Source organism: Homalodisca vitripennis, chromosome 5 (genome assembly GCF_021130785.1).
Source record: "Homalodisca vitripennis isolate AUS2020 chromosome 5, UT_GWSS_2.1, whole genome shotgun sequence".
NCBI lineage: Eukaryota > Metazoa > Arthropoda > Insecta > Hemiptera > Cicadellidae > Homalodisca > Homalodisca vitripennis.
Genome location: NC_060211.1, coordinates 176667347 through 176683794, shown reverse-complemented (window position 1 = coordinate 176683794; position 16448 = coordinate 176667347). Strand labels below are relative to the sequence as shown.

The window sequence follows — 16448 nt, the reverse complement described above, 5'->3', positions numbered from 1 at the left end:
CTTAGTGTAATGATCTGTTAAACCATACTATTTTTATTATCATTGTATTCATAATACGTGAAAAATTAACACTGAAATTCAAAAACAAATAAACGTTATGTCTCTTTAACTTGAACAATTAAAAAAGTAAACAGAACAAACAAATAACAAAGTTTTGTTTAGATTAAATTGTGTTTTAATTCAAATTCACTTCTGTAAATATTAATCGTTACTAATTACATGAATGTTAAAAATGTTGAATCAAGTTACCTTTCCAGCCCAATTTACAAATCCTATTGACTTTGACTGTAACCATGACCGGAACGGATTGCTTCATTCCGCAGTCATATGCAACCACTGACAGAATATGATTATGGCTTCGTTCATAATCTAATGGTTCCGTGTTGCGTATTGCTCCTGAAAAGTGAAATCATTTCCACACAGATTATAATTCAGCTTCAGGTAGTATTCTTCAAATTGTACAACAATATAAATCAAACAACACAAAAGTGAATTATGTTTATGGTTTAAATGTGTGCAAAAAATGGTGGTAAATTTCTTCTATAATTTAAAACATATCACTTAGTTGAGGATGTGATAGTCAGAAGTCAGATCAAACCTTAAGAGTAAAACGTTGCAAGTCTAGTATTGAAACGCAATACTAAAAATAAACACAAAACTGTTTTACTGTTAGACAATAGTTTGATTATAACTGTGTGCATAAAATTGAATGTTGTTACTACCAAAATATATTTGACTTTTGTTAATGCATTTTTTCTTACAATGCAACACTTAAGTTATATTTCTACTTCAATCAACTACAAAGTAATTTTGTATTTGGAATATCCGTTCAAAGTCCATAATTTAAAAACGATTCAGAGGAGTTACGAAAACATTTATGAGATTCAAAGAAGAGAAAAAAAGTTGTTTATGTATAACGTAATCCATAAATATGTTTCATTACTTGCTTACAACATGACACCACTAAAACTATTGTAACTTGTCAAACTGTGAAACACTCCTTTAGATTGTGGACTATAAAATAATTACCTTCATTGTCAATGACGAATGGCTGGTCACTAGTCAGAATCTCGTATTTACAGATATCACCAAACTTGGGAGTACAGTCCCTGTCAGAAGCCTCCACTCTCAGTATCTCCTGGTAAAGTCTGCCCTCGTCCACTTGCCGAACGTACGATGGCTCCAAGAACGCGGGAGCGTACTCATTGATATCTACCACTGTTATGTGTACGGTGGCACTACAAACAGAAGTTCATTTGGTACTAGGGGTTGTTTTTTTGTTTTTTTTTAAATCAGAATATATTCAAAGCAGTGGCGTAACTATTTGGGCATAGCACCCTCTTTAATTAGCCCCAACAATAATTCATATAATATCAATCTACCTTGTCTGAAATGCAGCAGTTATATTTTTTTACCTTGAAGTAGACCTATCTAATTAATACAAATTTAGATTTACTCAAATTTATTATGTAATACACGGTATGGTATGCTCTTCAATAAAAATCATTCCCCTTCCCCCAAAGCTAAGTTCCAGTTACGCCACTGATTCAAAGTTAGAACTGATATGGTATATAAGGTTGCACTACCTGCATTGCAACATCAATAAGTTTATTTTTCAAAATATTGTTAATTAGTTTTAACATCATAAATGATCTTGTAAGGATAGATGGATCTTGGACATTTGCCCACTATCACATGTTAAAAAATTAAACACTATCACAAGGACTGGTCATTTATGTCTTCTTTATGTGTAAAAACATAAATAAGGTACACCTGAAGAAGTTTTGAAACTTCAAGAAGAAGGTACACAGCAGTTCTTGAAACATTGTATTTCAGAGTGTTGGGAACATAATAACAATGTAAAATGTCCATAAATCAATCATCTTATCATTTATAACTATCATTAATAACTGGATTTAAAAAAGAACCAATGGCTTGTTAACATCTATATCAAATTGTTTTCTTTAAAAGAAAGACACAATTCTACAATAATGTTTTATTTGTTACACAAGGCCTTTCGACATCCAAGATGTCATGGTCAAGTGTGAATCAAACAATCTGAAACAGTATAAATATTTTTACAATTTAAAAACAATTATCAGCTGAATAAAGCGCAGTAAAAGATTTGTAAAGTTAAAAGTATAATAAGTATTAAAATTAATATATGTGTAATAGTTTGGGTCAAAAAGAATTTAGTTATATTTTAAAGAAAAAGTAAATTTTGAATCGGTCCAAAATTATTATTTAATATTTTATCTCCATGTTTTTTTTAATGTATGTTTTAAAAGTGTCAAGTTGTTGTTTATAGACTGATTTTAATAACATGAAGTTTTTAGAGATATGATTAGCTTCCAATGCATGTTTGAAAATATCTTATTTTTTAGTTTGTCTGTATTAACCCTGTTGAGCGTCGCTAATTTTGACGGTAAGAAAAGTGCATAAAGTGCCAGCGTCTCCAATTTTGACGTTTCGTATTTCGATAATATTTTATATAGTACAAAGATTATTTTGGCCAAATAATCAGACGGCTGTATTCAATAGGTTCCAAACTATCAATAAATACGAGTTTTATGTTGTTTCTCTACTATTTTATCTGTAAAACTTATGTTGTTTGGGTACTTATCATCAAGAAGCCACTATTTTTGGACGAGTTTTTCCTTATCGGGGACAAAATAAATTACAGTATTAAAAACAACTGACTTTATTTAACCCATTTTTGGAATTTACAAGTTATTACGACAATCAATTAAATAAAAAACTATAAGAACAACATTTCATTATTCGAAAATGTCAGGTCATTCGTGTGTTTATTTGGAGACGATTTGGAGATAGGAAGTATGACTCATAGAGTATTTTTGATTCATTATGGAAGAAGGAACTTATAATGAAGTTTATTTTGATCTCTGATAAGGAAAACTCGTCCAAAAAATAGTGGGCTGTGATTCCTTTGGGATATTGGGGTGGATTCATAGATCCTCACACGTCAACCTGAGCTTATTGTGTGCCCCTTTGATGTTAGAGGGGTAAGCCTATCTTCGTGCCCTTAATTAGGCTAAGAAGCTTTTCCCCGATACTAGCATCTGGTTCGTCGCCTGGTTGTTTTATCACCGAAAAGAGCCCTTCTCCTTGCTCCCAGTCTCTCACAGTCCAGTATTATGTGTTTTGCAGTCTCTTCAGACTTATTGCAGAGTCTGCACTCCGATCCGAGTCCTCATTTCGTAAACCTAGAGTGTTTAGGTGTTTCCTGAAGTGGCCGTGTCCAGTGATCAAGGCAATCACTTGCTTAACCCGATCCCTGCCCAGCCCCATCAGCCATCTGGTGAATCCGGAGCTAGAAATCGGCAAGCAGGTCTTTTGCCGAGTGCTTGTCCTTGGTGACTCTGCCACCGCAAGCGGTGTGTCTTCCTGGACCATTTGTTTATACTTTGGTAAGCGGCTGACTTGCTTATACCACAACTCGGTTCTGGGACGGTGTATGGCATGCTTGCTCCGCTTTTGGCAAGCCTGTCGGCGCATTCGTTGCCACCTATGCCTGTGTGGCCCGGGTACCCAACCAAGACGCACACAGTTGCGTGATCCAAGCTTGCAGAGAGTGTTAAAGCACTCCCACACAAGCCTGGATGAAATGCTGTTGGAGGTCAAGAGCTTTAAGAGCTGCCTGACTGTCTGACATTATACAGATGTTCATTCCCTGGTACCTTCTGGTGAGGCCTAGGTTGGCACAGGCTAGGATACCATAGATTTCGGCTTGAAATATGGAGAAGTTCCGACCCAAACTGCCGCTCGCTAAGGGCAGTTCTAGGGGATTGACTAAACACTCCATATCCAGTTCTACCCTTAATAAGCGAGCCATCCGTGTACCAGATGTGATAAGTACCTGTTACGATGATTCTGTCTTCCAGTCACGCGACGTAGCGGACGAGTTACCGTGTTGCGTAACGGCTTTTCTTGTTGTTTATGTGCCGATAACCAAGCATTTGAGTAAATACAAAATAAAATAGTAACTTATACAGTATTTTACTGTATTTCTTTACAAAAGTAATGCATTGATTTGAGTTGTTCAACGCGAAAAACGTGAATTTTCAATGTAAATATTATTAGGGTTATTATTTAGTAAATGTAAACTTTTATGTAAATATGTTAGCAAGTATTTGTTTCTAAATTTACTAATTATATTTATTTGTGTTTGTATTAATGATTTATTAGATTTATTGGGGAAAACTACATCATTACTAAGTAATTTCTAAACTCTGACAAATGAAGTACAGTTTATAAAATGTCGGTACCGGGCAGCATTTTGTTAATACATATAATGCCTTGTTTTTAAAATTCTAGAATAAGATATTACACATGGGTTTTATTTAGAATCATATGGCCTTTTATCATGGTATAAAGAAAAAAAAATCTTAAAAAAATACCGTATACACACAAATTAGGTCGAAACTTAACTTTTTATACAAAAGTTAAAAAACTTTTTTTATAAATACTGAAATTTTTATATTTTTTATAAATCAAATTTTATTTGTAAACGATATGTATCATATTCTGCATTTAATAAGAAAAAAAAACAACAACAAAAATGATGGAAATCTGTTTGGTAGTTATTTTACAGCTTTTTTTTCCCAAAAACTTACAAATATGCGAAAAACAGCGTGGCACTTTATGCATATGCCTTCGGAAAATACCCGTGGCACTTAAAGGGTTAATATCTTTCATGCTCTTTAAATCTTTTTTTAATGGTTCTTTTTGTCTGGCAAATGTAAATCTTATCACAATCTTCACAGTTAATTTTGTAACTTCCACTTTTATTTTCATCTAAAATGTTATCTTTTGGATTTTAAAGTAACCTATTTATCTTTATTAGCTGTGGAAAAATTTTGTTCATGTCAATCTTTTTTTATTACTATAATATTAGATAAAACAATACTTTGTATGTGAGGCACAAAAGCAATATTTTTATTTACCAATAACCTAGGATTGTTACTCCATTATGTGTATAACGTTTATTTAAACTTATTCTTAAAACTTCTATATTTAAAGATATTCACTTAAAAAAATAAACGAACAATATTCTAAGGAAAAGGAACGACAATATTTCACTTAATCCTTGAAAAGTTCCAGGTTCGAAGGTTAACTGTGTCACGGTAATTTGTGGACGACGCAAAATGTAATTTATTCCTCAACTCTGAATGACACGTTATTTATTGACCTGTGTTATGTAACAAGGAAGTTATTTACTGCATATGCTACCACCTGGATGGCCACATATATCTTGCCAGATATTTATTTCACAGATTTATAAGGAAATTTTATCCGAAAACTGGACAAAACGTTCAGATCTTTCTGCCTTACTGATCTATGATTATAGTAATAGTAGTACATTATATTTGTAATATTAGAACAGTGCCTTGTATGTAAGAGCACAAAACAGTTTCATGAAATTTTTATATAACGGTATTTCAATACACTTTTAAGGTAAAATATTGTTTTAAACACAATAAAAACGCAAAATTACTTGTCAGATTGGTCGCCACTGCAAGACACAGCTGCAATGTCAAACTTGTAGTTCTTGCGTTTCTCACAGTTGAGTACTCGTCTGGCCCTGAGTTCAGCTTCTCCTTCTCCTTTAAGTATAATCTGGAATATTCAAAACATTATTTGAACCAAAATATCAGAATATTCAATTCTGTACACTCATGGTTGACAGATGTTAATATAAATCAATCCTGAGACTAAATAATTTCCACTCACTTCGAATGGAGCTTCGCCATGATGTTTGTTTACGATTCTAAAGCTGCATATATCAGCTCCGACTCCTCGAATTCTTGGAGTTACTTCGACAAGCGTCTCGTTCTCCTTCACCAATCCGTGGTAGCCACTCTCCAGACTCTCCAAGTCAAGGCGTGGTACTGAAAATTACACAACAATTAACATATCTGGCTGTTACGATGTTACATTATTTTCTTGTACATGAAACAGAATTGTAACCTTGAAAGATTAAACCAAATATACAGCTGCTAAGTATCTTAATTTTAAAATGATTTAGCTAACCATTTGAACAATGGCAAAGTAAAGAAGTAAATTTTCGATTTTGTTTTGAATGAAGCATGCCTTTGCATAAAATCCATTAATCCTCCTATTGGCCAGTGACTCATTTTGAGTTCCTCTACATTCACTCTGTAATGGTCAGCGACCATTACCCGAAAAATTAATATAATATTTAGGTGTTTCCAATAAACTAAGCTAACCCAAATGGGTATTGGTGTCAGTAACCCAAGTACTGATATCGTAATAGTTTCATAATTAAAGCCAGTCAAAAAATGTCAAGAAGGATATAAAAACTACCTATACTTCCAAGCACCATGCTGATGGAAACTTCAATTTTGTATTATAATGAATAAAAAGATTAGGTAATACACTATTCAAATAAATGTATTGAATTTGCAAAATATTTTCTTACAAAACAATAGCAAGATGAATATAACCAAACCTTTTATATTTTTAAAGTTCAACATTTTTTCTTCTCTTTTGCTAATGACATAAATTTGCATTACAAATATATCACAAATTTTGGATTACTATGATATAACATTTGTTGTAAAGCAACATTTATTTGTATGTAAAGCCATATTTTATGATCTATATCAAAAATCCATTGTATTTTTGGTGATTTTGCCATTATTTTGTATAACAATTTAGAAAAATCCTTGCAAGTCTGCCAAAGTGGGCTTGCAAGTACAGAAGTTACTGTATGGCCAACAATGACCAAGAATTACAACATTAAAGTCTATAATTACCTGGTAAAAATTACACTATAGTGATAAAACATTTTAAATATACTGTAGTTATAAAATATTAACTGTTAATATTAATATTTAAATGACCTTCACCATATCATAGGGCTGTGCATCATTCTTAGACATGTTCAATTCTGACAGGGGGGGCCATACAAATTCGCAAATGGTTTGGACTACTTTTCGTTTGAAAAATTTAGTATAATACATAAAAATGCTACTGGAGTAGAAAGATTTCTTTTTGAAAATGTTGGTTTGAATAAAGAATAAATAGGTTTTATGCAAGAGTTTATAATGTGTAATGCATCAAAAATCTATAGTGTCTTTGAAAATGTAGTAAATACAACAAAAATCTGAGCACTAGTAAGAACTCCAATAAATACAATATTACAGGTGTAAGAGTTAGTGTACTACATTGTATCAAATAAAATACCAACTAAATTTTGAATTAAATTTTTCTTTATTGAATGTTATCATTTTGGGTGTCCATAAATTACTCTATCAAACTCTGTTTTTTTCCGTTTATTAGAAAAAAATCGACATTTTTCAATTGAATAAAGATGTATAAAGTTAGCAGAATTTTAGCCTGATTAGGATTTGTCTTTAAAAAAAGTTACAGAAAAATGTCATCTCATGTTTTAAAATGGCAGCCATACAAAATGTTCAATCTGTAATAACTCAAAATCAGGAGATTTCATGAAAACTTAAAGAATACTAAAATAAGGGTTAATGTTACAATGAATATTTAAACATCAAGTTTATTTTATTACAGTAATAAATAATAACAGATTACACAGAGTGCCACCTCTCATCTAATACACACTAATCGAATTATGTCCTTTAACTGCTGATTAATAATCAGTTGATTACAACAAACAGCTCAAATTGCTAGCTCAATGTTGTTGAATGTATTTGAGTAAATAAACTAATTTAAACTAGGAAACAAATTAGTTGATTTACACAATTTTAATATTACTTTTATTTTATCAGACAAATGGACAACTTCAGTATGGTCAGTATTTGTAAAAAAAAAAAAACATTATACAATCACACAGCATTTTTAATGCTTGTTATACAGTAATAAATTAAATGTTATCAGTTTGCACGATAATTTTAAATATCATTTATATTCCAGAGCTGAGAGCCAATTTACATACGCACACAACCTCGTTTTTCTGGTTTTTGTCTGCCTCACTGGTTTGGGTGAAAGTCGAATTGGAAGAGTATCAAAATGGTTAAAAATACGACAGGAAAATTCTTTTCTCAAATTGTGTTTTTCCTAGCTTTATACCCTTGACACAGACAGTCAGACACATAAATAGTCATATCACCGTCAGACAACTAGATAAAGAGACCCAAAGCCGTCACTTCAAGGACCTGTAAACATGGTTGCTGATGCTGACTTAACGTTTATTTACGTGTCTCACTGTTGGTTTAAAGTGTTTTTCATTTTCTGCTTTGTATTCTTGATGGAAGTGACCAGGTTTTAATACAAAAGACATTTTTTATTCTTCCACATTTAATTTATTTCAAAAGCGCTTTCACCGGTTAAGGCATCATCAGTTAGATATTGTTTACAGAAAAACATATGTATAAAATAGTAAAAAAAGACAATCTTAATTTTCTCACTACGTACTGTCTGAAAAAAGAATTATAAATGTAACATCTGTACTGTATTTAAGTCACAAAATAATCTAAGAAGCTACTTAACAAAATTAAAACCATAAAACAAACAACAGGAAACCAAGAATGTAATACATAAAATTGACTGTGGATGCAAAAAGACGTATATCGGCCAAACATCAAGACCTGTGGAAACGAGGCTAAAAGAACATATTTACAATTATAAAAAAAAAAACACTGAAAATCTAAATTAGTTGAACATGCTATAAAGGAAAATCACCATATAAATTTTAAATCATCAAGTGTAGTTTTTAAAGAATCTTCCTGCACTAAAAGAAATAAAATTGAACGAGCATGCATGACGGTTTAAAAAAATAATTGTATTTTCCAACCTTCCTTAAATTTCAATTACATTTTTCTACCATTAGTAAAAGAAGAAATCCATTTAAAAATTATGAATTGCAAACCATATTTTTCTACGTAATACTTTTATAATTTATTAGTTTTTGGTCTTTACAATTAGTTTTAAATTTATTTTATTTTATCAATGTTTTTTTCTATTTTATACATATGTTTTTGTTTTTTCTGTAAACAATATCTAACTGATGATGCCTTAACCGGCGAAAGCGCTTTTGAAATAAATTAAATGTGGAAGAATAATAAATGTTTTTTGTATTAGATTTTAAGTGTGTCAAGCTTAGGAAAAGTATAATTTGAGAAAAAAATCTTTTAAAATAATCCCTTTTTAATTTCCACATAAAACTGCCGTAGCTAACGGCTGGTTTATTTCTTAGGAAACATTCTCTATTGATTTAAAGAAGAATCTGGTTGTGCTCATACAGTGCATATTGACTCCAGTTTCTAGACTATTATTACTATCAGCCCAAATAATTTATTTGGAACATTGTTATTAAACAACACAGGTAGTTGTCAATAGTGCTGACACGGCAGCGATGGCTGCCTCGTCAGCTGTTGTTGTCTATTCAATATTACTGCCTGTCTCAGCAGTGAAGTAGTCTGCTAGTCTGCTTTGATTTGTTGTTGTGCAGTGCTATGTTTGTTATTGTGGGAATACTTATCTATGAACAATCACAACACCATATTGAATCGTGTTCAATAATTTTCAAGCCTATATTGTATAAAATGAACATGCATTTATACAAAACATAGATCTCATAACTTTCTATCAAATTGAGGCTATTGTTTTATAAAAATATAAAAACATTTCCCACATATTTTTTTATTTTGAGAATCATTTAACCCTTTGAGTGCCCAGTATTTTTTGAGTGGGTATACTGAAAAGTGCCAGGTATTTTTCTAGTGGGTGTACCTAAAAGTGCCTTTTGCAGGCATTTTGCAAGGTTTTAGTAAAAAATTCACAGTTCGATTATTTAATAAGCTATCAACATGATTCTTTTTTTATTTTCCTCTGAAAACTCTGTTTAATTAACATAAAATAACAAAGTTACCATAACACTAAATTTAGGAATACCAAAAATGGACTTACCTAAAAAAAAATTCAAAAATATTTTTTAATTTCATTTTTCAACCAAATTATTATGACCAAAAAAATTCATATCCTTTTCTTAGTCCATATCACTGGAAAATGTATGCAATTGTCTGTAAATCTTGGAAAAATTTACATTATTATCTTCAATAATGAGTAAGTTATACAACTTTTAAGAAACTATTGTCACATTGTTTTCTGGTAGCTATGGCAACCAAAAATGTTTATATGTGAGTTTCATAATTTAAAGTTTGATCGGAAGTGTACTATAACAATTTATTTTGAAAAGAACGATTCTTCACAAACATTTCAATATGATATTATTTAAAAATATTAAAGGTCACAATTTTTAGTGACTTTTTCCCGAATGTCCGGTAAAATCGGACGTCGGCACTTTTCGGCCCAACTTTTGTCGTCGTCCGGTAAAATCGGACGTTGGCACTTTTTGGCCAACTTTTGTCGTCCGGTAAAATCGGACTTTGGCACTCAAAGGGTTAATATATCTAGTGTTCTTTTTTTTGTGTTCAAGTTTTACTCCCAACCTAACAAAAGAAAATATTGGATACAATTCAAAATATTTTACATACAAAAGTGCAATTTAAACTCGTTTAGATTTGACATGAACAAAATTGTTTTTATCTGATTCTCTATTGAGATGGAATCAAAACCACTGCAATGGGCCCATACAATTAAGCCTTTTATTGAGGCAAATTAACTATCAACAAATTTAAAGTTCATTAGAGTGTAGGAAGAAAATAATTCAAATCCCCTTCTAATATTACAAAGATTAAATATTGACTTTTAAGTGCTAATTGTAAGTGCCATTGTAATTTAGCACTTATGATGTGTATGTATTTTGATTGCTTTAAACGTTGTGTGGTTTTAAGAAAACCAATAAAGAAATTATAAAAGGTATGTTAAAAAGACTACTCTCATTAAGAAGGAGCATGATAAAGTTACATCATGAAAGATCAAATTTTAAAACGGTGTTACAGTTTATTTCACCAGGTTGTAAGTATATACAGGGAAATTATATAAAAAAAAAAAAAAAAAAAAACTGAATTACTTCTTGGATTACAAAAGGGGCGTGTCAGAAATTTTTTAAATGCTGTAAGTGTACGTTACACTCTAATATGAGTGGTTGTTCAAGGTTCCTATAAGAGCAAAAAGAAATATTTAGTTTGAATAAGGAGCAGACATGAAAATACAAATAATTTTTATGTCTTTGAATTGTTGAACCTCCTTCGTGCTAGGGATTGGGGCTTGCAATTGTTCCCCATGAACGAGGAATTCCCAGTAAGCGCGAGTCATAAGCTCGCGTTGATTACGTCCCTGCCCTTTGTACACACCGCCCGTCGCTACTACCGATTGAATGATTTAGTGAGGTCTTCGGACTGGTGCGCGGCGATCGCCTCGTTGAAATTAGACTACCTCTTATTTCTTACATTTCTAGACAGTTCGACAGTTATGGGATTGGTGGGAAGGGGGGGGGTTGTGTTAGATTCCCGAAACCAACCATTGTTACTAAAGGTAACTGTATTTGACTTTAACTGTACAAGTCAAGAAAATTCTATTTATGATGTACTATCATGTTCTCTTCGACTGTATATTTTATCCATTTTAATGTTTGTTAGAAGCAATTTAGATAGATTTAAGGAATTAGCTGCAGTTCACAATCATGACACAAGAAACAAGCATAGGCTGCTTAATAGCAAGTGTATCTTTAGTTTAACTCAGAAGTTTCCAATACCAAGAGATTACATTTTTATAATGTACAACCTAATTTCATTCAAACTGTGCCAGTCAATTTGTTCAAGAAACACATAAAACAAATTTTGAGAAAGAACTGTATCAACAATGTAGAAGACCTTAGATATAGACGACTTTTTAAATTAAGCTTAGCTTAGCAACATTTTATCTTATTGTTTTTACCATTGTTACACTTTTTTATTAATGTTTTTGACATAAAAGACTGTCTATTGTCTAACTGTAATATAAGTTCATTAATGTAAACTGTAAACTTTGTTATTAAAAAAAATATTGTAACCGTTTTTCACTTTTTTATTTATTTATAAATGTGTTTAAGCGGTAATTTTAATTGTTTGAATTTTAAGCGTTAGTGTTGAAGGTCTTTTGTCTTACTGTTGGTACTTAATTGTTTTTCCCTGATTTTGTGTATTTCTATTTAATAAATTGTGTATTTTAGTTGATCACTTTTTAATTTTTAACACTAGAATAATGTTTATCTTCAGATTACAAATACATTAACCACCTAAAGGAAAATAATTATTATTATTATAAATAAAACTATATTACAATACAATTATTGTATTGTAATATAGTTTTTATTTATAATACATGTTTACTATGTTCATGACAATGTCTATTGTACACTTGTGTATTTAATGACAGTAAAGCTTCTTGATTCTTGACTAACAAGGGTATAAAATAAACCATTTTTCTTATAAAATGTTCCTTGTTTTACGTAAAAATGAAACTTATTTTATTTCAAAAATACAAATACAACATGATTCAACTTTTATTTATTGCACCAATGATTCATACGACACCACACAACTGGGCGTGTCAGGCTGCCAAATGTCTAATCACCGACTGAGTCAACTGCATACAGAAAACAACTCACGTTATCTGTGCACAAAATGGGTGTACAATAGACCGAGATACAAAGCAGTAAGTGAAACATCATAAATCTATTCAAGATAAGAATTTTGTGCTTCTCAGTAAAATGAGGTCGAAGGAGTACAATGACAATGTCATTTTCCAAACAACAGGTTTATACAAGGAAAGCCAAATAAGTGTAGCAAATCATTGTAACAACTAAGATTCAGAAGGCTATATGTACATAACATAATAAGTTGCCTTCTACCTATATAAAAAATCACTCATAAAATCTTTTTAACATAACAGGACTCTGACATGATTCAGAAGGCTATATGTACATAACATAATAAGTTGCCTTCTACCTATATACAAAATCACTCATAAAATCTTTTTAACATAACAGGACTCTGACATGATTCAGAAGGCTATATGTACATAACATAATAAGTTGCCTTCTACCTATATACAAAATCACTCATAAAATCTTTTTAACATAACAGGACTCTGACATTGCTAATTCTTTATTTAACATATAAGCATTATCAGCTTTTGCATTTATTGCTATACTATCATTTTACGAGTCCCAAAGGTATGCATTTTAACTAGAAAGGGAAACCTTATATTGGAAAAAGTAATGTGTTTCCTGTAGAGCAAGGAGAAATAGAATTGTAATTATAAAATGATTGCAAGATCTTCTAAGGCTTTCTGTGAAAATTGATTTGTGTTGTAGTCATAAATGATGTAATACGCCACTCTCTAGCACTTGTACGTGAAAAAGTTCACCAATTTCAATTATCCTAACTACAAGCCAAGACTATATAATGATAATTTGCCAGAATATACCAAATGGGTGTTTTCAAGCTGACAACCAAACCTCAATTCGCTTCTTTTCCTATAACTCTTTGGGTATAGCAAAAAAGTTCTTCTAATATTTCTTCTAAATTCAAAGAATGAAATGCCAACAGTAACTTACCAATTTTGCCAAAACAAAATTGAACAGATAAAACTTTTTGGCTGTAAATTTGAATATTAAAGTGGCATTTTTTTCTATTTAGGCATCAAACAAAATGTGGATGTGCCGTAGCTGTTGCTTTGCTCTATGTCCAGAGTGTTTCTAAACCATTTACACCATTTGGAACCTAGGCTTTCTATACAAACCTACGTTACAATACTTTACTGAACTGATTGTTAACTTGTGCTGTCTCAGCATTTTTATAAAAACGTTGTCTGGTTATTCACTTAGCTAATGCAATATTGTTCACTGATTTGGCTGAGTAAATGACTTCTGACTAATTTTCCCCCTTCTATATATTATTTGTTTATATTTTTAGTACTCATAAAACCAATTTTAAAATAAAGCATTTTTGGTTTTCTACACTATTAATGTTCTAAAAACACTGTGCAACTAGATTAAAACACTGTCCTCATTCATTTTTAGAGCTCTATGTGTTATCATAGTAAAATTAGACACAAGTAAAATATTTATAATCCTGGAAGTATTATATTTAAATTGAGAAAGCTCTAAGTTTGGTAAAATATTTCATTATTTAACAGATTATTCTAACTACAATATTCACCATTATACAACAAATTAGAAAAAAGGTATTTTTTTTGTAAATTCTGTTTGAAATGTAACTATACTGATAAACTATTCTGTTTTACTTATAATAAAGTTAAAATTGTTCCAATTCAAGCAGGTTCTAGTTAAATAATTTAATGTTTTAGCTTTTATTATGACTAAAACTAACATCTCAAGTTGTTGAAGGAGGATCTCTTCTTATTAGAAAACAAATTATTTTCTTGGAAAGAAACACACTTGATAATGGCATCATGGATGTTGAAATGCCTTGTGTATAAAATTTAAAATTTTTGGAAAATTGTGTTTCTTTTAAAGAAAATAATTATATGTTATATTAATAATGTTCTTCAATTAACCCATTGAGGAAGCAATTAACCCAGCCCCTCTAGGACTGAATGTTTGAATTGATTTTGGCAAAAATGCATGTGTGTACTCAAAAATATTAATATAACGAGTTTGGATAACAATAAATTAATCATTTTTTTCAGGGCATTTTAGTCAACTTGATTGCTCTACAATAGTGTTTGTTGCTTTCTCCAAATATTTTTTTATTTAATTTTTGCTAGTATATATTTTTTTATTTAGTAAGAAAAAAAAAAATCATCTGTCAATATTCTATTACTTTTTTGTTTATCTGTTTCAATTTTTTTAATTTAAAACAGCACAATTTTTTTTACATGGAAAACCAGTTTTTATTACATTAGTTGATTATGTATTAAAGCATAATAACAAAACAATCAACATTCTCTTACATTTTTCACTTTTTTATTATTTTATTACAAGCTCCTGAATTAGTTGTCTGGGAGATGAGATAAAACTGTTTGTTACATTCAATTGTTATTAAAATAATAATTCAAATAAATTATTTACATTATGAACAATGACCATTCATTTACTTTTTATAATTCACTTTTGTGTCAGCCTTTGAGTATCTTTGATATCTCAATATCACTGTCCAAGTATCTGTCTACTTCTGAAGTATGCAAATGGTCTTGTTCCATGAGGTAGCGGAAGAACTAAAAACTTATTCAACAACTACAAAAAGTTAAACACTAAACATTGAGAACACGATATACAGAATGTAAGCAGGACATTGAAGTGACGAAAATTGAGCTCAATAACGCATAACCAGATCAAATTTAAATATTGTAAAAATTTGAAAACAGCTTCTTAGCAAGCAACCTGTCATTGCTGGTCCAAAGCTCTCATGGTAAATATTCAAATATCCTAAGAAAAGAAATGTTTTCTTCTTCTTGCATTCCTGGGTGCAAGTGAACATTTAAAAACTGCCCTTGGCAGGCATCAGTTGCGTTAAACATACTAGTAAATCTATTCAATGAAACCGGTTTTAAAATTAAAGTTTTTAGTAATCGTTTAGAAAATTATACACCAAAGACAGCGACTTAAGTAAAAGTTAATATAATAATTTGACGACAACTTTTATTTGCATAGTATTCAACAGTTATAAAATTATATTACTCAAAACATTATATTAGTTATAAAATTATATAATTCAAAACATTATACTTGTATTAATCTTTTATAAAAATTTGGTCTTAATGGAAAGACAAGTTTTTAAGTTACAAATTTTCAAAGTTTCAGTTTGATTAGAAAGCACCTAAATCCACTGCCCCACCTTCCTTTACCCCCTTACTGCCTCCCTACTACCTCTTTACCTTTTTGGATTATCAAAATAAATATTAGAATTTATCTTTCGTAGATTATTTGTTTAATATGTCTAAATAAACAAAGATTAAGTAAATGTAATTCCTGTTGTAGCTTTACAAGCTGGTTCTTGGTTAATGTTCAAACTCGACAATCTACTTTTAAATCCAAGAACAGCAGAGTGGTAGACATCACAGTGGTTTTGTGTAGAACAATATCTGTTGATATACACAATTGGTCTTCAAATACGGTCTACAAGCCAAATCTGGACCGAGAAGGTATCAACCAGCCCGTGGACAGTCAACAAAAATTAATTTCTGGCAATAGCGACGATGAATTTCAATACTACGAGTAAGGAATGCACGCCCGCTAGCCTTTTTTATTAGTGAATGCTTATCTATTAAATAATATTTCTAACAGTATTCTAATACAGGTGTGCTGAAAAGTCTGGATACAGTCTAATATTTTTATTACTAATTGGGCTCCAGAATTAAAACTCAATTGAGAACTAAAAAACTATTTTTTACGTTCTTACTGACTCTCTACTTCTGATGGGGAACACCCATGAGTAATCTGTAGATAATTATAAATATACCACTAGTACATTTATTCCTGACTGAGTAAAAACCTTAACCCATTGCGGATCGTATTGTTTTGG

General features: G+C 30.8%; 1 protein-coding gene across 1 annotated transcript in view; it reads right to left on the bottom strand.

Moving 5' to 3' along the window:
- The window catches only part of LOC124363221 (calsyntenin-1-like), a 55251-nt gene that overhangs the window by 29621 nt on the left and 9182 nt on the right, over positions 1 to 16448 (bottom strand). The window contains exons 2-5 of the mRNA XM_046818385.1: positions 5752 to 5909; positions 5516 to 5637; positions 1030 to 1238; positions 250 to 396 (exon numbers count right to left, since the gene is read on the bottom strand). Coding sequence (XP_046674341.1) covers positions 250 to 396; positions 1030 to 1238; positions 5516 to 5637; positions 5752 to 5909 — 636 coding nt within the window. The remainder of the gene's footprint in view (positions 1 to 249; positions 397 to 1029; positions 1239 to 5515; positions 5638 to 5751; positions 5910 to 16448) is intronic.